The 25,000-nt window shown below is 48.7% G+C and overlaps 1 protein-coding gene across 1 annotated transcript in view; it reads left to right on the top strand.

Annotated features, from left to right (window-relative positions):
* Window positions 1–25,000, top strand: part of cftr (CF transmembrane conductance regulator) — a 46,900-nt gene that overhangs the window by 13,831 nt on the left and 8,069 nt on the right. Inside the window, exons 9-23 of the mRNA XM_056598931.1 lie at window positions 1,433–1,525; window positions 3,716–3,892; window positions 4,427–4,618; window positions 10,168–10,262; window positions 11,921–12,007; window positions 12,421–13,237; window positions 13,458–13,586; window positions 13,706–13,743; window positions 15,196–15,482; window positions 17,116–17,195; window positions 17,715–17,865; window positions 19,848–20,075; window positions 20,531–20,631; window positions 22,947–23,165; window positions 24,955–25,000. The exon at window positions 24,955–25,000 is cut by the window's right edge and continues 110 nt beyond it. Of these exons, the coding sequence (XP_056454906.1) occupies window positions 1,433–1,525; window positions 3,716–3,892; window positions 4,427–4,618; window positions 10,168–10,262; window positions 11,921–12,007; window positions 12,421–13,237; window positions 13,458–13,586; window positions 13,706–13,743; window positions 15,196–15,482; window positions 17,116–17,195; window positions 17,715–17,865; window positions 19,848–20,075; window positions 20,531–20,631; window positions 22,947–23,165; window positions 24,955–25,000 (2,740 nt within the window). The remainder of the gene's footprint in view (window positions 1–1,432; window positions 1,526–3,715; window positions 3,893–4,426; window positions 4,619–10,167; window positions 10,263–11,920; window positions 12,008–12,420; window positions 13,238–13,457; window positions 13,587–13,705; window positions 13,744–15,195; window positions 15,483–17,115; window positions 17,196–17,714; window positions 17,866–19,847; window positions 20,076–20,530; window positions 20,632–22,946; window positions 23,166–24,954) is intronic.

The following is a 25,000-nucleotide window of genomic DNA, read 5'->3' as shown; positions in this document are numbered from 1 at the left end:
AACGCTGTAGTACACATGCCAGGCCCATAAGGGGCGCTGCTTTTGCTACAGAAATCCAGAAGAAAATTAAATAAGAAGAAGAGGCGAGCATAACCCTACTTAACCACTCCCCCTACTCACTTCCACCAATGTAACGCAAACAGAACTGAGTAGGGGAGGGCGTAGCCTAACTAGTTTGTGAACGACCCAGAGAAACACAACGCAAATTCAATGTGAACATGTATGAGGCTTTAATAAAATCCCGGACGATTTTGAAATTCCGCCACACATTTTTCGCCACACAAGTGTCTCAAAAAGAGTGCATGTCCGGGCAAAATAGGATGTCTGGTTACCCGACGTACGGGAAACCCATTTGATTCCTACCCTCCCACTGTTGAGTGTGGCGTGTGAGCGTGTGCATGGGTTGAATTGCGCGTGTCTCACGCCGAATGCGTGAGACTTGAGAGCCCTGTTACTGGTATATTATCCCGGATGTTGACAGTCGCAGTTCAGCAAAAGAGGTGTAGAAGAAGAAGGGGGCCGGATGTTGACAGTTACGGTTATGGAACTGTGCAGCGCCGTATGACGAATGTATTAAATATGCAAATTTGATCGGACCGGACTGGAAAGTATTACCCGACACAGTGGCAGGTGAAGTGACACAATTCACCCTGACACACACACACACACACACACACGCACACACACACACGCACTGACACACACACACATGCACTGGCACACACACACATGCACTGGCACACACACACAAAAAAAAAATTAAAATGTGTAGAATAGGCCACAGTTCTGCTCTGTGAGGGAGAATTGTCACGCCGAGAATTGACGTGCTTCCTTACAAGACCGGTAACCATAGCAACGCCAGTAAACAAACCCCGCGAAGCCCAATCCCTACGTGAGCTCCCCGCGCTACGGCCATCCGGAGGCGCACAGGGCTTTTGGCCATGATATTATGATATATAAAATTATATTATCCTATTATATATAGAACGTTATAAGACGCCGAGAATTGGCGCGCTGCCAGCCGCTGTCACCGAGTGTGAGAGGAGTTGACGGAGAAGATGGCGGTTGACCTATAGTTTCAAAGTTAATACCGTTTATACCGGTAATACCGGTGTTGACACGATCGTATTACTCGGTGTGAAAATGTCCACACCGCGGCAACTCTAACACACACACACACATGCACTGGCACATACACACACAAACACACACACTGACCTGTGTGTACCTGACGTGTGTGAAGTGTGTGTGCTTTTTTTGAGGTGTGTGTGACGTGAGTGTCTATGCTAAGGTGTGTGCATTAGTCTAACCCTAACCCTTTTTTCTGAGTTTTTCTGCACCAGGATCTGTGTGTGTGGCACTGTGTGTGTCTGACCTGTGTGTTTCTATGTTCAGCAGCATCTTCATAGTGGTGTGTGTATCTCCCTTCCAGGACTTCCTGCTAAAGGAGGAACACCGGGCACTGGAGTACAACCTGACCACTACAGAGCTGGAGCTCGACAACGTCTCTGCATCCTGGGACGAGGTGTGTTTGTGTGTGTAAATAACTTCACTCATCACTACGTTAACCATATCGTTGGTTAGCCTGGAAATCCAGAGTTCTCGCGAGAGCCCAATTTGAATTTGCTCAGCGAGTCACTCTGGGAACGAGCAAAATACTCACTCCCCGATTCCCCTGGCCCAGAACATTAACCAATCACATCGGTTTATCTGATATAGGTGGGCCGAAGGCGTAACTGTTTCAACAGTCTTATCTATTGGTTAGCTCCGCTAGTCTGGATACGTCACCCCTTCTATTCTTCTGATTGGTCGTAGGGTTATCTAATTGCGTGCAGTGATATTTTCAAATGCATGCTTGATCCGCCCCTCAAGTTCGGCCATTTTCATTGCTCGTTGCCAGACCCTACAGCTTTCTAAATGTGGGTCTGGACTTCCAGGCTAACCGTTGGTTGCTTCGGGAGAAATTGATCTGGACAGAACCAGTATAGGTGAAGTCTAGCCGTGAGGGGAAGAGACAGAGATCTGCGTGGCCTTGTGGGTTAGGAACGGAAGTATCCTCCTGACGTTGTAGAACATGAAATGAGGTTGAGAGCTGGTCGTCCCCTGTCACACCCAGGTTCCTCGCTAACCGAGACACAGTCACCACATAGTGGTCAATATAACAGGCAAACAGATTAAAGAACCAGGGGACTTCTATTCCCATCATGCTTCCCCAGATAATGGATTGATTTGTGGCTATCACCTGTGGAGAGCCAACTCATTGTAGTTCGACATTGTGCCCATAAACCTACCAGTGCACACAGGTGTGATTTATTGACCTCCCGATACCGTGAGAAAAAGGAGCTTGCATCATTATGCTTTCGCTTTGCTGGGAAACTTCTTCATCTGCTTTTTAGATCGGGAATCCTGAACACCTGCTTATTCCTGGATGCCCTCCTTGTACACTGCTCTTCCTGGCAGCATATCGTTCTTAGAGTGGGTCAGGGGGTCTCCTTTCTTTACTGTTGACAGTACGTCAGCTCATTTGAATGTGAATTACACGGGTCGACTCGTAGACGAACCACAGCAACCCCACTGACCCATAAAAAAGACTGTAGAAGTCAATAATTAAACCAGCTCGTCATGACAGCTTCCTCTTTTCTCCAGTGGATAGACGTGTCAACCCATGATGTATAGGATTGTGGTGACAGATTGAATGGACAACACTGGGAAGCCTTTGGGAAGCCTCTTTAGGGCCTCAGAAGGGCAACGGGAATGGGCTGTGTTACGCAATGCAGCATCTAGGTATTTAAAGTGGGATGAATCCCATTATTCACCCCTCACAAACAAACACAAAGTAAACCCACAAACACACACTGAATCTTAGCCTAGTGAGGTAAATCTGAGAAGTTTACTTTGATGTATTCTGTATGAATTTACGGAATGTATTTTTCTTTTTTAAAGGCATGTTGTTTTGTGCACAATATAACAGAATCGAAAGATGCATGAAACAAGTTGACAGACTTTGAATACTTTTAAAATGTTTGATAAAAAGTTCACCTGATTGCATTTCATTATGTGCTCTAGTGGTACTAACTCCTCCTTTCTCCTCCTCTCCTCTTCCTCTCCTCCTCTCCTCCTCTTCCTCTCCTCCTCCTCTCCTCCTCTCCTCTCCTCCTCTTCCTCTCCTCCTCTCCTCCTATTCCTCTCCTCTTCCTCTCCTCCTCTCCTCCTATTCCTCTCCTCCTCTCCTCCTCTTCCTCTCCGCCTCCTCTTCCTCTCCTCCTCTTCCTCTCCTCCTCTCCTCCTCTTCCTCTCCTATTCCTCTCCTCCTCCTCTCCTCCTCTTCCTCTCCTCCTCCTCTCCTCCTCTTCCTCTCCTCCTCCTCTCCTCCTCTTCTCTTCCTCTCCGCCTCCTCTTCCTCTCCTCCTCTTCCTCTCCTCCTCTCCTCCTCTTTCTCTCCTATTCCTCTCCTCCTCCTCTCCTCCTCTTCCTCTCCTCCTCCTCTCCTCCTCCTCCTCTCCTCCTCTTCCTCTCCTCCTCTTCCTCTCCTCCTCCTCTTCCTCTCCTCCTCTCCTCCTCCTCTCCTCCTCCTCCTCTCCTCCTCTTCCTCTCCTCCTCCTCTTCCTCTCCTCCTCTTCCTCTCCTCCTCTCCTCCTCTTCCTCTCCTCCTCTCCTCCTCTTCCTCTCCTCCTCCTCCTCCTCTTCCTCTCCTCTTCCTCTCCTCCTTCAACAGGGCATCGGGGAACTGTTTGAGAAGATCAAGCAGGAGAACAAGGCCAGCGGGCCCCCCAACGGGGACGCGGGTCTCTTCTTCACCAACCTGTACGTCACGCCGGTGCTGAAGAACATCAGCCTGTACCTGGAGAAGGGCAAGATGCTGGCGGTGGCCGGCTCTACTGGATCAGGGAAGGTGGGTCCTGCAGCACAACCTCCCCAAGACTGAAGGGCTGATTATGGTCCCACGTTCCCCCAACGCAAGGGGGTCAAGGACCCCTTAGGCCCTCGTGGACCCTCCTTGCATCCACCACAAGGGCCGGACATGCGCCTCCCGAAAATGTTAACATTCCGTTGAGGCGACACCGCAGCGAGGGCTGTGATTGGTCCACTTTCTAAACCAGCAGAACCATAAACGTTCAAGACTGCGTCAAAGCGTCTGCGTGGTCATTGCGTTGCGTGAACTTGGAACCATAATCAGCCCTTAATAGCAAAATACCTGATCTGATGCGAAAATGACGGGCAGAAGAGGTGTACTTTGGGAGGAGAGGTGTACTTTGTGTATGTACGTCTATGTGTATTTGCATATATGTGTGGGTGATTGTGTTCGTATGTGTGCATGTGCGCCTGCATGTGCCCGTACATGCGTGTGCGTGTCTATGTGTGTGTGCGTCAGAGTGTGTGTGCGTGGACATTTCTTGGACTGACTTGCCCCTGGCTCTGGTTCCAGAGCTCTCTGCTCATGATGATCCTGGGAGAGCTGGTTCCGTCGGAAGGGAAGATCCGACACAGCGGGCGGATCTCCTTCTGCCCCCAGACATCCTGGATCATGCCCGGAACCATCCGTGACAACATCTTGTTTGGCCTGACCTATGACGAGCTCCGATACACCTCCATCATCAAGGCCTGTCAGCTGGAGGAGGTACTGACGTCACGTCCTGTCTGGGGCTTCACTGTTGTCCTGCTGGGGTAAACAAAAGCTGCATGTTTGTGTTCAGGGGTCTTAGGGGCAAGAGAGCTGAGTGGACAGAGGAATCATATGTGCAATAGGGGAGAGAGAGGGAGGGAGGGGGGGAGAATGAGACAGAAAGGACTGTGATCACATGGGAGAGAGAGAAAGAGAGAGGGATAGAGTCAGAGGGAGAGATGAAGAGAGAGAGAGAGTAGTAATTACAGGGATAGAGAAAGAGAGTTACAGTTTAAATAGATGAGAGAGAGAGAGAGAGAGAGAGAGAGAGAGAGAGAGAGAGAGAGAGAGAGAGAGAGAGAGAGAGGGAGAGAGGGAGAGAGAGAGAGAGAGGGAGAGAGGGAGAGAGGGAGATGGAGATCTAGAGAGAGAGGGAGAGAGGGAGAGAGGGAGAGAGAGAGGGAGAGAGGGAGAGAGGGAGAGAGGGAGAGAGGGAGAGAGAGAGAGAGAGAGAGAGAGAGAGAGAGAGAGAGGGAGAGGGAGATCTAGAGAGAGAGGGAGAGAGGGAGAGAGAGAGAGAGAGAGAGAGAGGGAGAGAGGGAGAGAGGGAGAGGGAGATCTAGAGAGAGAGGGAGAGAGAGAGAGAGATTAGTACACAACAGGGCACTTTCTGCTGAGTCTCAGTGTTGAGTGATGGCTTCTTCTCGTTCCGACCTCCAGTGTGAGCTGGGGCGGACGGTCCCAGCTCACACTGGGGCCGTCTGCTGTTGCCATGGAGATGGGATATCATCTTGCCGGTTGCATTTCATGAACATGACAATGAGGGGGTTCCTGACTGACCGATGATGAGCGCTGGAACCCCTACAGTGAAGGGCCTACAGTGGACTGAGCCGGTCCTTTGGTTAAGTGCTTTCAACAGTTTGATCCACATTCAGAAGGAATTGTTTCGTGTAAACACACACACACACACACACACACACACACACACACACACATATGTGTCATCTACGTCTATGATCCTTCAATGAGGACAGCCCATCATCCGTGATCTGACGCGGGCGCAGACTAGTACGACCTCCCCCAGTGACGGCCTCCGTCTCCCCTTGGCGTCACTTCCAGCGTTTAGGCTAAACACCGGTCTGATGTCACAGCAAACAGCCCGCTCTGCGCTATTGAAAGGCTCCAACAAAACAACCACATGACACACCCTGACACGACATGAAGCAGGCCTCCAAGACCGAAAGAGGGCGATGATGAGGACTCCGCTTAACTTATGTAAACACCACTGCTGTCATGGTGTGCCATTGTGTGTAATGCAAATCATGGTCTATGGCACAATACACACAGTCAGTCATCATGAGTCACCAGTCATGTGGGGGGGGGGGAGACCCAAACCAAAGGGACACGTCTAGACCCAATGCCATGAAGATCAGGTGCTCCTCCTACAAGGGGAATCACCACGGCAACCCCCTGGTGGGGGGCTAGGGGCGGACCTGGCAGTGATCCAGACCCCCCCCCCCCCCACCTTGTTGAAACACCAGACAACACAGCCCTGGGTGGTCCCCCAACCCCCCCCAACTCTGTTCAAACCCCAAGTAAGCTGCTAGCCCCTAGCCGCTAGCTGCTAGCCTAGCTGGCTGGCTTTGTTTGGCTACTCGACTCCCAATATGCCTTTTACCAGCTGGCCCTGCTGGCCAGGCCGTTAAACACCCGTTAACTTAACTCCCTGTGGCCTGCCTGCAGGGGAGCGGAAGCGGCAGATAAGAAGGTAGGAGGTTTTGTGTTTCAAGGAATAAGATGGACACCTTTTGTGTTTAAAGGAATAAGGTAGACTTAATCCTTCACTTCATTCCTGCGCCATCCTCCCTCAGTGTCCCGCTGAAGGTTCCGGTCACAGTATTGGTCGGCGGCGTCTCGTACTGTCCTGTTTGTTTTGATGTTCTGTCCTGTCTGTTGGCACAAAAAATATATATGTTTTTAAAAAGAGTAACTGTCAGTTACTTTTACTTTAACTGTTAGACATCCAAATGTGAGGACCAGGTTCTGAGCACTTTTCAAGCTGGAGGAGAGCTTATGAAGTTCCAGTAGTTTAAGGGTACTTAACTTATGGTCCCAGTAGTTTAAGGGTACTTAACAGTTCCACAGCCACACTGCCTGCTGTTCCACTGAGGCTCACCATATGAAGTCAGGTCTTGGATATTGTAACATGTGGAACCTGCCCACGTCCTGACCACATTAAACAGTGAACCAATACTCTGATAGCCACTTTCTTAATTATTTTACAGGGGCCTTATATCCAATAGATTTCAGTCTAATAAATACAATTCAATAATAAGGTCAATAGACCCTTTTTCATCTTGGTATGATACACACCGGTGCAGCTCGTAACACTAATCACGGCCCCCTTTATGTGCCGCACCACGGGGAGACTGGACCAGTGAGGACCATGTACCCTGGAACATAGAAGCAGCAGTCCATAATGAGTGTTATTATGGGGGACACCCGTGTGGGTTCTTGGCTGACGCAACATAATGAATCTGATATTTACATTGATGTGTGTGTGTGTGTGTGTGTGTTTTCTACGACGATGCCTCTGAGAAAAGGGTCTATTAGTTAAAAATAGGCTTCCAATCCAAGTATCGGAGCCGGTACTCCTATCACTCTGGAAGAGGGAGCTCGGTCGGCGGAGGCTTGTTTTGGGGGAGGTGACGCTACCCTCATGGCCTGTGGTATTAATGTTGGTTAGGCGTCATCACAGTGACTGTTGTAATGACTGGTGTGGCGGGACGCCCCCATGGTGTCGGTTACCCTCAGTGAGATGGGCTGCCCCCGCTCTGTGCTATCACGCCATGGCATAGTTACCCTCAGTGAGATGGGCTGCCCCCGCTCTGTGCTATCATGCCACGGCATATTCACTGGAAACCACTTCCAGCCGTCCCTGTTCATTCAAAGGAAGATGCAAAACGCAATCGTTCCTTTTTGTCCCTCTGACCATGTTCATGGCAATCTAATAATTACAAATATAAGTATAACCGCAAGCGGGGATGAACGGGGTCTGAGCAAAATGAAAGGTCAAGAACACACTAATGGAAGATATCTAAATATGACATATAATTATGAAGGAAAGATGTTGATGTTCCTCTTAATGCCATACTTTGCCACGGCTTTCAGGTGACTGGGCTGCAGAGCAATGGCCGAATGTCATGTTCAGCATTGTCTAATAAGGATTCAAACTCTCAACCTAAGAATCACCAGTACACAGCATTATCCCGTTCAGCCACTGACATTCCTGAACTGCATGAAGCCTCATTCACAAGGTGAAAATGTCGGTTGATAAGCACACGTCAAGAAAACTCCAAGCACACATTTCACAAGAGAATTAAGGGCTTTCTTAAATGTGTATAGATCCGAAAATGTGCACTGTTAATGGTAGCCACCTAATGATAGCCTTAAGGTAGTTATACAATAACAAAATGGTCATATAGGCTAAATGGGTTGAGACTGTGGACGTTTGGCTTTTCTATGAAATTGTGGGAAAATTAAAAAAAATTAGGGCAGAAGACTAGGGTGAAAAAGATGCATCTGATTTTAGAGATTAATATTATGAAAGAATTTTGAGTCCAGGTCAGTCTGGTGAGGAAAAATAAGCCTAATTCATGATTATTTACAATAGCGCCACCTTTGGGTGCAGTACCATAAATGTGGATTTATGGGTAATGGGTGTTATTGGTAACCACACCTGAAAATGTCAAGAGTTTTCGACTTACGCTATAGGCTGCAGTATGAATTTGAGGGGAATAAAAAACGTAACAGAAACAATAGGGGATGAAACCTTAGTGTAACCTTGGCAAAAAGATGGCCACAGAAAAGTTAAAGAAATCAGTGAATTTGTGAATCACAAAACATTTGTCTGCATCACAAAGTCCTTGGTGCTGCTTGTGCTGGTCTGAGTCCTAATTTCAATATGTTTGTTTGAATGGGAGACTTTATAAGCCTGACTCTGCCTGCCTCCGTACTTCTGCTCAATTTTAGTATAGTCGCCGGTTTTCTCCGGCCAAATTTTGCCGGGCCAATCAGTGAACAGAGGGAGTGGCTGAGAACAATGATGTTGAGGTGGTGAGTTAGTTTAAGTTGTAGTCAAACGTTAGCGATTGGTTATGGCAAAATCAGAGTGGCACCGGGCAGATACAATCGTTTTAAACTCCATCAGACACCTGCAAGTGATTTATTTTTGTTAATGGAGATTGGCCAGACTCTCTGTGCAAATTAAATGAAGTACGAGAGTCTGGTAGGACCAGGCCAAACTTGACCACGTTATCTCTGTACTGCTGCTTGTATTCCTCCCTCTCATCTAGTCTTCTAGGACCAGGCCAAACTTGACCACGTTATCTCTGTATTGCTGCTTGTATTCCTCCCTCTCATCTAGTCTTCTAGGACCAGGCTAAGACTAGACCACGTTATCTCTGTACTGCTGCTTGTATTCCTCCCTCTCATCTAGTCTTCTAGGACCAGGCTAAGACTTGACCACGTTATCTCTGTACTGCTGCTTGTATTCCTCCCTCTCATCTAGTCTTCTAGGACCAGGCTAAGACTAGACCACGTTATCTCTGTACTGCTGCTTGTATTCCTCCTCTCATCTAGTCTTCTAGGACCAGGCTAAGACTAGATCACGTTATCTCTGTATTGCTGCTTGTATTCCTCCCTCTCATCTAGTCTTCTAGGACCAGGCCAAACTTGACCACGTTATCTCTGTACTGCTGCTTGTATTCCTCCCTCTCATCTAGTCTTCTAGGACCAGGCCAAACTTGACCACGTTATCTCTGTACTGCTGCTTGTATTCCTCCTCTCATCTAGTCTTCTAGGACCAGGCTAAGACTTGACCACGTTATCTCTGTACTGCTGCTTGTATTCCTCCCTCTCATCTAGTCTTCTAGGACCAGGCCAAACTAGATCACGTTATCTCTGTATTGCTGCTTGTATTCCTCCCTCTCATCTAGTCTTCTAGGACCTGGCTAAGACTTGACCATGTTATCTCTGTACTGCTGCTTGTATTCCTCCCTCTCATCTAGTCTTCTAGGACCAGGCTAAGACTAGATCACGTTATCTCTGTACTGCTGCTTGTATTCCTCCCTCTCATCTAGTCTTCTAGGACCAGGCTAAGACTTGACCACGTTATCTCTGTACTGCTGCTTGTATTCCTCCCTCTCATCTAGTCTTCTAGGACCAGGCTAAGACTTGACCACGTTATCTCTGTATTGCTGCTTGTATTCCTCCCTCTCATCTAGTCTTCTAGGACCAGGCTAAGACTTGACCACGTTATCTCTTTACTGCTGCTTGTATTCCTCCTCTCATCTAGTCTTCTAGGACCAGGCTAAGACTTGACCACGTTATCTCTGTACTGCTGCTTGTATTCCTCCCTCTCATCTAGTCTTCTAGGACCAGGCTAAGACTAGACCACGTTATCTCTGTACTGCTGCTTGTATTCCTCCTCTCATCTAGTCTTCCCTCTCTGTACTGCTGCTTGTATTCCTCCTCTCATCTAGTCTTCTTCTCTCTCTGGTCAGGACTTTGCGCTGCTCCCTGAGAAGGACAAGTCCCCAGTGGTGGAGGGCGGTGTCACACTTAGCGGGGGCCAAAGGGCCCGCATCGGCCTGGCCAGGTACCACCAGCCACACACCTGTCAGCATGCACTCTGTCCCCGTCTTCGTTTAATGTGACTGCATCACCTTCTCTCACATGACAGCAGCTCGCGGATTCACTGTCTCTCCAGTTAGAACTACTCATGTTGATATCGCTGCGTTGTCTCTGTTGTAGAGACAACGCAGCAACGCTTCTACCCAAGCCCCCCAAAAAAATCTCAGTCTGCAACCTAAGCTCAGGTTCACATAGAAAAAAAACATCATAAATTGATGTCAGAACCCAAATCCTTGACCAATGAAGTCAACGGTCCAACTTTCTGCACATCTTTTTTCAGGAAGCACTATTAGAAAATAGCAGAGCGTGGCTGTTTCCCCTCGACTCTTGCTGAAGATGTGCTACTGAAACACAGCGTACCTCCGTGCTGACGCGTGGAGCGCTCACCACATATCTCACAGTATAAACTGATGAAGGCCTGAGGGGGATCATATGAGTCACTGCTGTTGTTAACGGTATCCAGTCATCCATTAATTGAACTTTACTAAAAATAGCCGGGGTGCATAAGCTTTCCAGTGTGCGTAGTCAAAGTCATAACAAGTGTCTGATGGATGACTTCTGCAATTGTCCCCGTTTAGATGCGGGTAACAAGGGACCTTAACTTGCTCACTAATTAACCAATTAATCAAAGTGAGGCTGTTGTTGGTGTGTTGACAAACATAAGCTATGAGAGTGTAGCGTCGACGATAGTCCCACTTCCTTCTATGTGTTGTTCTCTCTCTTAGCACACTGGGATGCTACACAATATTGATCACCCCTCAATACAATAGATTTCTCGTAGCCACGGTTCTCCCTGATGTGTGTGAGCATCCGGCTGGTGCTTGTGGTGCTTTTTACAACCACAGTAGATAGATGTTCTGGCTCGCCTGAATCCCTTGTAGATTATTAAAAAGGCGTGCATATCCATTTGTTAAAGTGTCCGGGATCTGCCTGATGGCTTCCTTCTCAGATGGGATTTAAGTGCCTCCATCATGCCTCATGATCTGATTTAAGCCACTCTCTTGGAAACCGCACCACATGCTCATCTCTCTGTCTAACTTCCTCTATCTCTAACACTGCAATCACTCTCTCCTTCAGGTAAGACAAATGAGCAAAAACAACAACTCCAATGTTGCCTAACAACTTGCCGCTTATGTGGGTTTTTGGTTCCAAAATGGCAGGCTTTAAAGGTCATGATCGATCGCTCAGGGTCATGTGATCGGTTATGGATCGCAACTGTAATTGTTGCAGGGAGCGTCCGTGCGTAACTAAATGTATTGATTCTGGGAACAGGGGTGACATAAGTGGGGTTAACTTTACAGATTGAACCTTGCAAAGTAAAGCTTTCATCACTATGGGCCTACTCCAGCTGTTTCCGTTGCTACAAGGACACCATACATCAGTCACTTGGTCAAAAAGTCAATCAAATTACTATTTTCTTCTGTCCCCCTCTGTCTGTCATCATCTCTCTCATATGCTTTGTGTGTCTGTGTGTTTGTGTGTCTGTGCGTGCATGCGTGTGTGCGTGCGTACACGTTTATGTGTGTGTGTGTGTGTGTGTGTGTGTGTGTGTGTGTGTGTGTGTGTGTGTGTGTGTGTGTGTGTGTGTGTGTGTGTGTGTGTGTGTGTGTGTGTGTCCCCCAGAGCCCTGTATAAAGACGCAGACCTTTACCTCCTCGACTCTCCTTTCACCCACCTGGACATCGTGACGGAGAAAGAGATCTTTGAAAAGTGTGTATTAGCAACAGAGAGTCTTTCATGTCTTGGGGGGAGGAATAGTGTTTGAAGGTCAAGGACATAGGTTTTGTTGTACTTGACATGTTAAGGTTGCGCATGGCATAACTGTGCTATACTGTTAGGTTAGAGGGACTAAAGATGTACAATGTACAATGCTGAAGTTGTATTGTTATTTATCACAGTAGTATTTAGGTATTGGGACATTGTAATAGCCAGCTTGTCTTTCTCTTCAGAGAGCCATAACCAGCTACACCCTTGATGACATTTCTCTAGAGACAAAATATTAAACACATATGGGTTTGTGATGACATTAGCTGGAGATCTGGCCACCTTGATGATGTCTCTTTGGATGTAACCCGGCGTAGAGTCTGCCTGTCCAACCGGTCCGCCCATGCCCCCCCACCCAGGTGCCTGTGCAGACTGATGGCCTCCAAGACCCGGGTGTTGGTCACCAGCAAGCTGGAGCACCTCAAGCGCGCCGACAAGATCCTCCTGCTCCACAACGGCGTGTGCTACTTCTACGGAACCTTCTCGGAGCTGCAGGCCCAGCGACCCGACTTCAGCTCCCTGCTGCTCGGCCTGCAGGCCTACGACAAGATGACCGCCGAGCGGCGCAGCTCCGTCCTGACGGAGACGCTGCGCCGCGTGTCCGTGGACGAGACGGCCGCCTTCCGCTCCCCCGACCCGCTGCGCCAGGCCTCCTTCCGCCAGCCCGGCCCCCCCCCGGCCGTGATCGGCGACGCCCACCACCCGGAGAAGCGCAAGCAGTCGCTCATCCTCAACCCCCTGGCGGCCGCACGCAAGTTCTCCTTCATCGGGGGCTCCCAGGGGCCGCCCGCCCCCCCGCAGGAGGACTCGCAGCACCAGCTCTCGGAGCGGAGGTTCTCGGTGGTGCCGGAGGACGACCAGGTGGAGGAGGGGCTCCCCAGGGGCAACATGTACCACAGCGGCCTGGAGCACCTGCACGGCCAGCGGCGCCAGTCGGTGCTCGCCTTCATCACCAACGGGGGCGGGGGCAGCGGCGGCAGCGGGGGCAGCGGGGGCGGCGGCGGGGGACAGAATCAGCACCAGCGGCGCCACGCGCAGATGCAGTCCTCCTTCCGGCAGAAGCTGTCCCTCACACCGGCGTGCCAGCTGGCGTCGGAGCTGGACATCTACGCCCGCCGCCTGTCCCTGGACAGCGTGTTCGACATCAGCGAGGACGTGGACGAAGAGGACATGGAGGTAGGGAGACCAGAAGGCACAGCGAGATGAGATCAGATTAGTGTTGTGCTTTAGATAAAACAGGTTACTGCAAATATCATGTTGATTTGCATTTATTTTACCCAATCAAAAGCTCAAATATGCCTGAACTATGTTAAGTATGTTAATTGTCCCATGGGTAAAAACAAGGTTAATTTTATTTCTGATTTGTTCTACTAAAACCAGATGTTTCTCTACACAGCAATGTTTTGCGGATGAGCATGAAAACATTTTTGAAACGACCTCATGGAACACCTATCTGCGCTACGTCACCACCAACAGGAACCTGGTCTATGTCTTAATATTCATAGCTGTTGTCTTCATTATTGAGGTAAATACGATTTATATTTCATATTGATCCAACTTCATACTGTTGATGAGCTCAACTCTGAATGCACTGTGAAGTCGAGTGCTGTTTCAACAGTGCATATGTCTTCTCTCACTCTGCAGGTTGCAGGATCAGTCATAGGCATATTTCTCATCACTTCGTAAGTATAATGTTTCATTAGAGTACTCATTCATTCATTCATCACTCATTCATACTGCGAAGAAGAAAATATATTGTTCGACTATTTACTCAAGCAACACACTGCAGTAGTTTATTCTTATTTAATGTATCATCACTAAAGGGCTGATTATGGCCCCACGTTCCTCACTAAAGGGCTGGTTATGGCCCCACGTTCCTCACTAAAGGGCTGATTATGGCCCCACGTTCATCACTAAAGGGCTGATTATGGCCCCACGTTCCTCACTAAAGGGCTGATTATGGCCCCACGTTCATCACTAAAGGGCTGATTATGGTCCCACGTTCATCACTAAAGGGCTGATTATGGTCCCACGTTCCTCACTAAAGGGCTGATTATGGCCCCACGTTCATCACTAAAGGGCTGATTATGGTCCTACGTTCATCACTAAAGGGCTGATTATGGTCCTACGTTCATCACTAAAGGGCTGATTATGGTCCTACGTTCATCACTAAAGGGCTGATTATGGTCCTACGTTCATCACTAAAGGGCTGATTATGGTCCCACGTTCATCACTAAAGGGCTGGTTATGGCCCCACGTTCCTCACTAAAGGGCTGATTATGGCCCCACGTTCATCACTAAAGGGCTGATTATGGCCCCAAGTTCATCACTAAAGGGCTGATTATGGCCCCACGTTCCTCACTAAAGGGCTGGTTATGGTCCCACGTTCATCACTAAAGGGCTGGTTATGGTCCCACGTTCATCACTAAAGGGCTGATTATGGTCCCACGTTCATCACTAAAGGGATGGTTATGGCCCCACGTTCCTCACTAAAGGGCTGGTTATGGCCCCACGTTCCTCATTAAAGGGCTGATTATGGCCCCAAGTTCATCACTAAAGGGCTGGTTATGGCCCCACGTTCCTCATTAAAGGGCTGATTATGGCCCCAAGTTCATCACTAAAGGGCTGATTATGGTCCTACGTTCCCCCAACGCAGGGGGGTCACGGACCCTTTAGGTCCTTGCGGACCCTCCTTGCGTCCACCCCAAGGGCCGGACGTGCACCTCCCAAATATTGTAACCTTCTGTTGAGGCGACACAGCAGCGAGGGCTGTGATTGGTCCGCTCACTAAAGCCCGGCGCAGAACCATAAAGGTTCACGACTGCGTCGAAAGCGTCTGCTTGAAGGTGGAACCATAAGCAGCCCTTATTCCACGGCTCTTCTCCCTGCTGTGGAGCGCTCCGGTCACTTCATGGGCCTTCACAGCCTCCGGCGGTGAAACATTTTAGATGGCCACTGTCAAGGAGTGGAAGTAGTCCGATAACTTCAACACCAGCGTACTCAGTTGCTAAGCAACGTCAACGTCTTTTGCAGACAATTTTCTCTGCTGATCAACACTATGAATGCTGGTAACAAATAAATGATCCCTTACTTAACACCCCCCCCCCCCTTCCCCCCCCTTCCCCTTATCCAAGAGAGATCTGGAGGAGCGAGGCCAACCCCAACTCCCCCAGCTTCATCGCGGAGCACGCCAACATGACCGTCTCCAAGCCCACCCACCTGGCGGTCATCGTCACGCCCACCAGCGCCTACTACATCATCTACATCTACGTGGCCACGTCGGAGAGCGTGCTGGCCCTGGGCTTCTTCAGGGGCCTCCCCCTGGTGCACACGCTGCTCACCGTCTCCAAGAGGCTCCACGAGAAGATGCTCAGCGCTGTGCTGCGAGCCAACATCGCCACGCTCAACACCATGAAGACCGGTGAGGCCCCCGCTCTGATGTTAGGGCCCCGCTCTGATGTTAGGCCCCGCTCTGATGTTAGGGCCCCGCTCTGATGTTAGGGCCTCCGCTCTGATGTTAGGGCCCCGCTCTGATGTTAGGCCCCCGCTCTGATGTTAGGCCCCGCTCTGATGTTAGGCCCCGCTCTGATGTTAGGGCCCTGCTCTGATGTTAGGCCCCGCTCTGATGTTAGGCCCCGCTGTGATGTTAGGCCCCGCTCTGATGTTAGGGCCCTGCTCTGATGTTAGGCCCCGCTGTGATGTTAGGCCCCGCTCTGATGTTAGGGCCCCGCTCTGATGTTAGGCCCCCGCTCTGATGTTAGGCCCCCGCTCTGATGTTAGGCCCCGCTCTGATGTTAGGCCCCCGCTCTGATGTTAGGCCCCGCTCTGATGTTAGGCCCCGCTCTGATGTTAGGCCCCGCTCTGATGTTAGGGCCCCGCTCTGATGTTAGGCCCCGCTCTGATGTTAGGGCCCGCTCTGATGTTAGGGCCCTGCTCTGATGTTAGGCCCCGCTCTGATGTTAGGCCCCGCTCTGATGTTAGGCCCCGCTCTGATGTTAGGGCCCCGCTCTGATGTTAGGGCCCTGCTCTGATGTTAGGGCCCCGCTGTGATGTTAGGGCCCTCCTCTTAGGCCCCTCCTCCTAGGTTAGGCCCCTCCTCCTAAGTTAGGCCCCCCTCCTCCTAGGTTAGGCCCTCCTCCTAGGTTAGGCCCCTCCTCCTAGGTTAGGCCCTCCTCCTAGGTTAGGCCCCTCCTCCTAGGTTAGGCCCCCCTCCTCCTAGGTTAGGCCCCCCTCCTCCTAGGTTAGGCCCCCCCTCCTCCTAGGTTAGGCCCCCCTCCTCCTAGGTTAGGCCCTCCTCCTAGGTTAGGCCCTCCTCCTAGGTTAGGCTCCGCTCCGAGGTTAGGAAGATCTTATGAATAGACTGCGTCGGGTTCTCCGACGTCTCTCGTACTTCCACAACTACTCAACTTCCTCATACGCGACCAAAGTCGCGTGATAAAACGTCACACCAAACTGTGGCGTTCGGTGTGAAGGCACAGTAGAGCGTCGAGGGAAGAGCCGCCGACGGTCACTAACCCCCCGTCTCACTGAACCCGTCAGACAGCGAGGGCTGCTGGAGAAAACGTAAAGTTGATCTTTATCTATGCTGCTGCAGAGTCCGAGCAAATCACGTAGATAATAATAATATTAATGGATAGAATTTATCTAGCACTTTTTTGGTCACTCAAAGACGCTTTACAAAGAATAACAAGAAAACCAAATACAGATACATTCAAAATAAAAATCAGGTTTTGAATTGTGTCAGGTGTGGTATGGGTGGGCTGAGGTGTCATACGCTTTCTTGAAGAGGTGAGTTTTGAGTTGACTTTTGAATGTGGTTATTGAGTCTGAGTTGCGTATGTGTGGGGGGAGGGAGTAGATCGAAGTAGCCTTGAAGTTAGTTTCCTCATGATAGAATACGTGTAAAAAAAAGTAGTATATTGTACCTTTAATTACAGTATGTATTAACTATCCTCAATATACCTTTTTGTTGTAAGTGTATGTGCTAAAAGCGGCCTCTTGTAATGTGTGTGCGGTGTTCTAGAGGTCTAATGATTGTTTTGGGCCCGGCGCAGGTCGGATCATGAACAGATTCACCAAGGACATGGCCACTATAGACGACATGCTGCCTCTGGTTCTCTTTGACCTCATACAGGTAGGCTGGGCCTCATGCACATACACGTCTTATCCTGGTGTTCTAAACAATAGACAGTGCTCATGACTCAATTCATCTGAATTGAATTCAAGGAGTGGTGTGAATCTCAGATTTAAATACATTCATCTGACCGAAAAAACTAAATCAATAACTAAAGACAATAAAAATCCCAAGTTATTACATATTTTTCACCAATACGAATCACCGTCCGGTGGAGCCGATGAACTGATCGGCTCCACGGGAGCAGCATGGGTTGAGGCCACTGATATGTTATTGTTTACAATAAATACAATACTTCAAATGTAGATAGTCCTACTGCACCAAAGAGTAAAGCTACATATCCAATGAGAAAAATACAGTTATAATAACCCCCCTAAAGCCATCCAATAACATTAGCCAAAAAGGGACTGGTTTATTTGATTAATGTCTGACAAATGTACGCTAAATGTGTGACCCTTCTGACTGCAACGCGGCTCTCTCTCTCTCTCTCTCTCTCTCTCTCTCTCTCTCTCTCTCTAGTTGAGCATAATCGTGTTGGGAGCTATATTCACCGTGTCCATCATAAGGCCCTACATCTTCATCGCAGTCATCCCTTTGGGCGCCATCTTCGTCTTCCTCCGGAAGTACTTCTTACGAACTGGACAGCAACTCAAACTGCTTGAGGCCGAAGGTAAGACTATTTGCGTGCGTGCGTGTGTGCGTGCGTGCGTGCGTGTGTGCGTGCGTGCGTGCGTGCGTGCGTGTCCCTTAGACCGGTTCCTCCATGCAGGAATAAAAAATATTCTATGAATGCAGGAAGTTGGGGAATAAAAGAAAAGATCCAAACGTCAGAGTCGCCCCCGCCCAGCCATCAGCAGGCAGACCTACCGGCGACTGTCACCATAGCGACCTGTGGTGATGGGGTCAGAGGTCAGAGGGCTGCCACACCCTTTAGGGGACGGCTCCCTGAGTCTGCCGGCCGAGTCAAGCTGAGTCAAGAGTCCCCAGAAACACCGGGTTTATTTTTGCTGGTGTACCTTTTGTGCCAGAGTGAAGCGGAGAGGAAGAGAGCGGGTCATCTGTGCAGACCCTGCTGACAGACATGACAGGGTGTTGTCGTAGATATCGGCCCGGCTCTCAACGCCATCCCCCTCATGGTAACGTCCCCGACTCTGCCAGGCCCTGCTCTGCCCGGGACCGGGTCAGAGAGGGTGACCCGATCTGGGACTTCCTTCAGCTCCATCCTGGACTCTCCTCTACAAAGAGAGAGAGGGGAATGTGTGTCACACATTGTCTGTGCACAAAGGACAGGGCAGAATGTCACATGCTGTGCTCACCACTGGCTCCTGCCCATAGCAAACACTTGTGAAGTGGAATTGTGTGTCAATGTGAAATCATGTAGTGGGACACTGTGGGTGGGGTCCTTTGAAGACTGAAGGAGGGAGGATATTCCGAGAAGCACAGGGATGTACGATTCATCTGCAATTAGTGAGGAGCTGTTTAATGAGAAATAGTTTAAATCTGGGAAGATAATTCAATAGAGTGAGAGAGAAACAACGCTGAAATCTCCACCCTTAAGTGTTTGCCTTGTCTCACTAGGGCTTGGTGATATGGCCTTACATAAAAACTCAGATTTCTTCGAACCAAACCCGATTATCATTTTAATCGAGTTGTTTCTATAAGTGAAAAAAATAAATAAGAATTAAGTTCGGATTTGTTTTGATGAATAACAATGATTAACAGAAGCACAATAAATAACACACTTCTCCCCCTCTGCTGGGGCCTCAGTTTGAGACGTTGGACTAGAGATGATATCTGCTGCTTACGGTTGCCTCAGACTTTAAGCAAACTCTACACACTCACATCTTTCAGTGCATGCTGGCATGTTGATATTAACCCATTTTTTTATACCATTTCTTCGAATTACGATTCAAAATCGAATAATCGCCCGGCTCTACGTCAAACTAGGTTGTAAATGTTTTTGCTTTGATGGCCCTGAATTTAAGGTCTTTCAATTTATTTTCCCAATTTCAACATTAAGTTGAATTGTATAAACTAAATGTAATTCTCCTCAAACCTGCTTTAATGCTACCGCTCTTAGTAAACCTGCTTCAATGCTACCGCTCTTAGTAAACCTGCTTTAATGCTATCGCTCTTAGTAAACCTGCTTTAATGCTACCGCTCTTAGTAAACCTGCTTTAATGCTACCGCTCTTAGTAAACCTGCTTTAATGCTACCGCTCTTAGTAAACCTGCTTTAATGCTACCGCTCTTAGTAAACCTGCTTTAATGCTACCGCTCTTAGTAAACCTGCTTTAATGCTACCGCTCTTAGTAAACCTGCTTTAATGCTACCGCTCTTAGTAAACCTGCTTTAATGCTACCGCTCTTAGTAAACCTGCTTTAATGCTACCGCTCTTAGTAAACCTGCTTTAATGCTACCGCTCTTAGTAAACCTGCTTTAATGCTACCGCTCTTAGTAAACATGCTTTAATGCTACCGCTCTTAGTAAACCTGCTTTAATGCTACCGCTCTTAGTAAACCTGCTTTAATGCTACCGCTCTTAGTAAACATGGCGGCTACTGGCCCAACAGCAAACAGCTGAGGTTCAGCCGTCACCGTTTAGCCCCAGGAGCTCCGCGGTGACCCTCTCTCGCCCCCCGCTCTCCCTGCAGCACGGAGCCCCATCTTCTCCCACCTCATCATCTCTCTGAAGGGCCTGTGGACCATCCGTGCGTTCGGGCGGCAGGCGTACTTCGAGACCCTGTTCCACAAGGCCCTGAACACGCACACCGCCGCCTGGTTCCACTACCTGGCCACGCTGCGCTGGTTCCTCTTCCGCTGCGACGCCATCTTTGTCTTCTTCTTCACCGCCGCCGCCTTCATCGCCGTGGGAACCAACCGTGAGTGCTGGAGGCGACGGGAGGGAGGGGGATGTGCGGGGAGATAAACGTTCACACACGCAGTAGAAACGCGCGCACACACAAGCAAGCGGATGAACACACATCACATGGACGTATACAACACCTGTGCAAACATGATGCCGCGCACAGTCGCACACACACACGCGCACACGCACACTCTGGACCTCTGACGCAGTGGTAATGGAGTGTGTGATTGGAGCAGATTAGGAGCAATTTGTCAGCAATGGCTTCTTAATAGAGCTGATCTGAACACTTAAATACCTTCATGACATGAGCCGTGTGTGTGTGCATGAGTGTGTGTTAGTTGGCTATTTCTGTTAAATGAGCATGTTTGTTTGGGTATTTGGCTCTATGGTTGCAATAGTGTGTGTGTGTGTGTGTGTGTGTGTGTGTGTGTGTGTGTGTGTGTGTGTGTGTGTGTGTGTGTTCCCCAGAGGATAAGCCAGGGGACATTGGCATCATCGTGGCTCTGGCCATGCTCATCCTGGGGACCTTCCAGTGGGCGGTCATCACCAGCATCACCGTGGACGGTCTGGTAGTTACACGCACATACACACACAAAAACACCGAAAGCATACACACAGAACCAGTAACACATTTATGCATGGACAATGGACACCCACGCAAATATCATTGCATGTGACTGAATGTCTACAAACCCTGTCATGCATGCACACACAAGTATCAGGAGCCCAACGCGGTTGGGGGACAGCGTGTGAGCTCTGCTTAAGAGCCAGTGGACCTTCGCTAGCAGATGGCTCTCCACAGTGTTGAAGGAACGACCGCTAAACACAACAACTCGTGCTGACGTCGTTCGGCTGATTTGTTTGGGAACAGCAGGCATGAGAACCAAGTACAACAGTTGGGTCAGCAGAACGGCTCTACATATGGCACTCCGGTGTGCTTTCAATTAGTCTGGCATCTGAGCTCCCATATTCGTCCGTCCCTTCATTCATCTTTTTAGGGTTGACCTCCACATATCACATATCACACCACACGTAATGGTGTTCTGCCGGGTTGAATGGTGCCGCATGAATGGTACATTCACATGTATTTGAAATTTGGAATGCGTTATCAGACAGAACGGAGCTCTCCTCAGCGGCTAGCCTGTGGAGACCAGCCTCTGTTTGATTTCCTAGATGTATTATAATAATTATGGTTTATAATATAAAGCCCAAAGTCAAGGTTTATTGTCATTTGTGCAGAAAACGCAGGGTCATTCTCTACATTGTAATTCTTCTTCACCTGGCAGTCAAACAATATGTAGGAGGCATGCATCCATTGTTCCATCCCTCCACCCAATAATCGATCATCAATCAATCATCCCTTCTCCCCCATTGGTCCAAGCCCCCGTCCATCCATTCATCAGATCCATTCACTACGTATACATTCATCCACCCAACCAGAGCGGCGTTCAGAATCACTAACTGTCTGACCCAGCTTATCACCCAGCTGGACACTGTTTAACACACACACACACCCACAACACATGCACACACGCCAACACGCATGCTGTCACACACACACACGCAATTAAATTCAAACTCCAGTAAAGTATCAACCACAATGACGTGGATTAACCCCACAGAACACATTGCACGACTTTAAGCATTAAAATATCATAAGTTGAAAGAGCAGACGTACATGCATCTGGGCAGTAACACGCATTCACAAACACAGACAAACACACGCACATTTGTAAAAACCTTACACCTACAGATAACAAAACATAAATAGACACACAAAAACACCCACACTCACATTCACAGACACTTCGAAACCACGCACACACAATCAAGCTGTAGACTTACAGAAACATACAGACACACTGAGTACTCTGCTAGGCGGAATCACTGTGTTTGTATCTGACTGGGAAGAGGGGGAGACTCCATCCACAATACTTACCCACTGACCCGCATAGGTCACTCCCTTCCTCCCTCCCACATAAACACACGCGCACGCACACGCACACACACACACACACATGCACACACACGCGCACACACACAGTTTCTCTCGGTCGTTTAACCATACCTTACTCCCATCTCCCGCCCATCCGTCCTCATAAACGGAAGTTAAATTCAAACTCCAGTAAAGTATTAACCACGATAACATGAATCAACACCACACAGCAAGACAATAGGCCTCATCATATATCACGAGCGAAGCCGGCACACTTTGTTTCATTTTGGCAGAAACTCCCACATGTTGATGTCTGATTTTGAAATGCCATGTAGTGGGTCATCAACCTTGATCCTGGCTAAATATGGGCCCCTAGTCCCATTGAATCCCCTTTCAGTTGTGCTGTTGAAATGGAGTATAGCCGTTTGATACAGTATTAAATCGCAAACATCCTTCGCTGAATGTTTTTAGTTGAGTGCAAACTTACGTGTAAACGGCACACAATCATAAGGTATACTATATGTCTTTATGGGCACCAGTTTTGATTTGGTTATACCACAGCTCTGTATCTCCACGTTTGTCTCTGTATCCACTGGCTTGCCAACAGAGGACCCTGTCTCAGTAGCAGTGGGACTGGAGAATGTCGTCCTCTGGATACGTTTGGGTTTTCCTACCCTGTTTCTGAACACCAGGGTCAGTCCTTGCGTTTAGCCACACGTTTCCTATGGCCCCCACAATGCTGCTTGGTTATGAACAGCGTGTACGGATCCCATTAGCCGACGCCCTGGCGACCACCAACGAACTAGCCTTCCTGGACTCCACAACGATGTTAAACTTCAGACCGACCATTATTCAACAATGGGCGACAGCATCCTGTCTCTCACCAAGACACTCCCCTCCCTCAAACATCCCAGCTCATTTTCTATTTGGTGTTCCCCCCCCCTCAAGATGCGGTCCGTAGACCGGGTGTTCAAGTTCATCGACCTGCCGTCGGAGGACAGCCACCAGGGCCGAGGGGGGCAGGACCTGGTCATCGACAACCCCCACGCGGACGGCCTCTGGCCCAGCCGCGGGCACATGGAGGTGCAGGGGCTGACGGCCAAGTACACGGAGACCGGGCGCGCCGTGCTCAGCAACGTGTCCTTCAGCGTGGACGGGGGGCAGAGCGTGAGTCTAGGAGGGCTGGACCATTCGTCCAAAGCACCATGGGATACAACAGCATTTATTTATTTTCCGTGATTTGTTACTGACTTGAAATCAGTAAGATATATATATTTTTTTCTTTACAATTCAATATTTCAATAAAGATGTTATAATATCAATTAATCTCTACACATAGGCCTGGCCTGAAGGAAAGAGCAATTTATATGTTAACTGCTTCCAATGTTGTGTTGGTCATACTATAGGATGATTTATTGCTTCTTTAGTGAATAATACATAACATAAGGAACTTAATAAACCAAATAAATCACATATTAAATCGCAATCGCAATATTGGTCCAAATAATCGCAATTAGATATTAATTTTTATTTTTTTAACCTTTATTTTACCAGGAATAATCCCATTGAGATTCAGTATCTATTTTACAAGGGAATCCTGGCAAACACAGCAGATTATTTCCCCAATCGTTCAGCCCTAATCTCTAGGCTTCTTTACACTGCCAAGCCGGTTCGGTCGCGGCTTGGCACGCCTGGTGATTTCACTGCCCTGCCTGAGTAAAAACCGAGGGGGTCAAATTCCCCGTCGTCACTGGGTGGGCTTTCTTGGTTCACTGGAGAAGGCAGGGCTATGCACGGAGAATAGAACCCTTTAGAATAATTTCAATACTACGAATGTTTTTAATTACTTTCATGATGACTAAGAGATATGAGACTCGCATGCAACAATGAGTATACATCCGAGTGTAGGCTAAAAATTAACTATTTCCAAGTGCAAAACGCCAACATATTCTTTATTTTGCTGACCACTCGTTTTTTAGGATGGGGGTTTTCCTTTTGGAGGATAAAAAACGCCCCCTGGAACTGCGGAGCCGTCTAATCGCATTTACATGAGAATGAAACCGCCAATGTGTGTAGGGTCCGGGAGGGTAAATTGGGGTGCGAGCTCAAGCCGGTGATTTACCTTGGGCAGTGTAAACGTGCGGCCCATGGTGGGAAAAAGGCATGCATAAGACAGGCATATTGGGCAGTGTAAAAACGTTCTCTCTCTCTTTCTCTCTCTTTTTCCTTCTTTCTTTCTTTCTATCTCTTTCTCTCTCTCTTTCTTTCTCTCTTTTTCCTTCTTTCTTTCTATCTTTCTCTCTCTCTTTCTTTCTCTCGCTATCTTTTTCTTTCTCTCGCTCTCTCTCTCAATCCACGACCTCCAAGGCGATTCGACGACCTACGAAGCCGCCTTCCCAGCTTATTGGCAGTCTTTACTTTAGTGGGTAAAATGGAGGTGAAGGTCAGCATCGAGAGATATAGGCACGTAGCGCGTAGGGAATCACTTTAGAAGAACGAATGCAGTCCAATCGTTAGACTGGACACTTAGCAATCATTGTATTAGCACTTCAGTTTAGGTCCAAACGGTGTTGCAAGCGACCCAACCCCACTTAGTGAAAAGCCATCTTCTTGAATAGCAAATGTATCCTTTTTACAATAACTGATATTATGAAATGTGTGTGTGTCTGTGTGTGTCTGTCTGTGTGTGTGTCTTTGTGTGTGTGTCTCTGTGTGTGTGTGTCTCTCTGTGTGTGTGTCTCTCTCTCTCTGTGTGTGTGTGTGTGTCTCTGTTTGTGTCTCTCTGTGTGTGTGTGTGTGTCTGTTTGTGTCTCTCTCTCTGTGTGTGTGTGTGTGTGTGTCTCTCTCTGTGTCTCTGTGTCTGTGTGTGTGTGTGTGTCTCTCTCTCTCTGTGTCTCTGTGTGTGTGTGTGTGTGTGTCTCTGTGTGTGTCTCTCTCTCTCTGTGTTTGTGTGTAGGTGGGTCTCCTGGGTAGGACCGGCTCTGGCAAGAGCACGCTGCTGT

Source organism: Gadus chalcogrammus, chromosome 9 (assembly GCF_026213295.1).
Source record: "Gadus chalcogrammus isolate NIFS_2021 chromosome 9, NIFS_Gcha_1.0, whole genome shotgun sequence".
NCBI classification, from domain to species: Eukaryota; Metazoa; Chordata; class Actinopteri; order Gadiformes; family Gadidae; genus Gadus; species Gadus chalcogrammus.
This window is presented reverse-complemented; position numbering and strand designations above follow the sequence as displayed.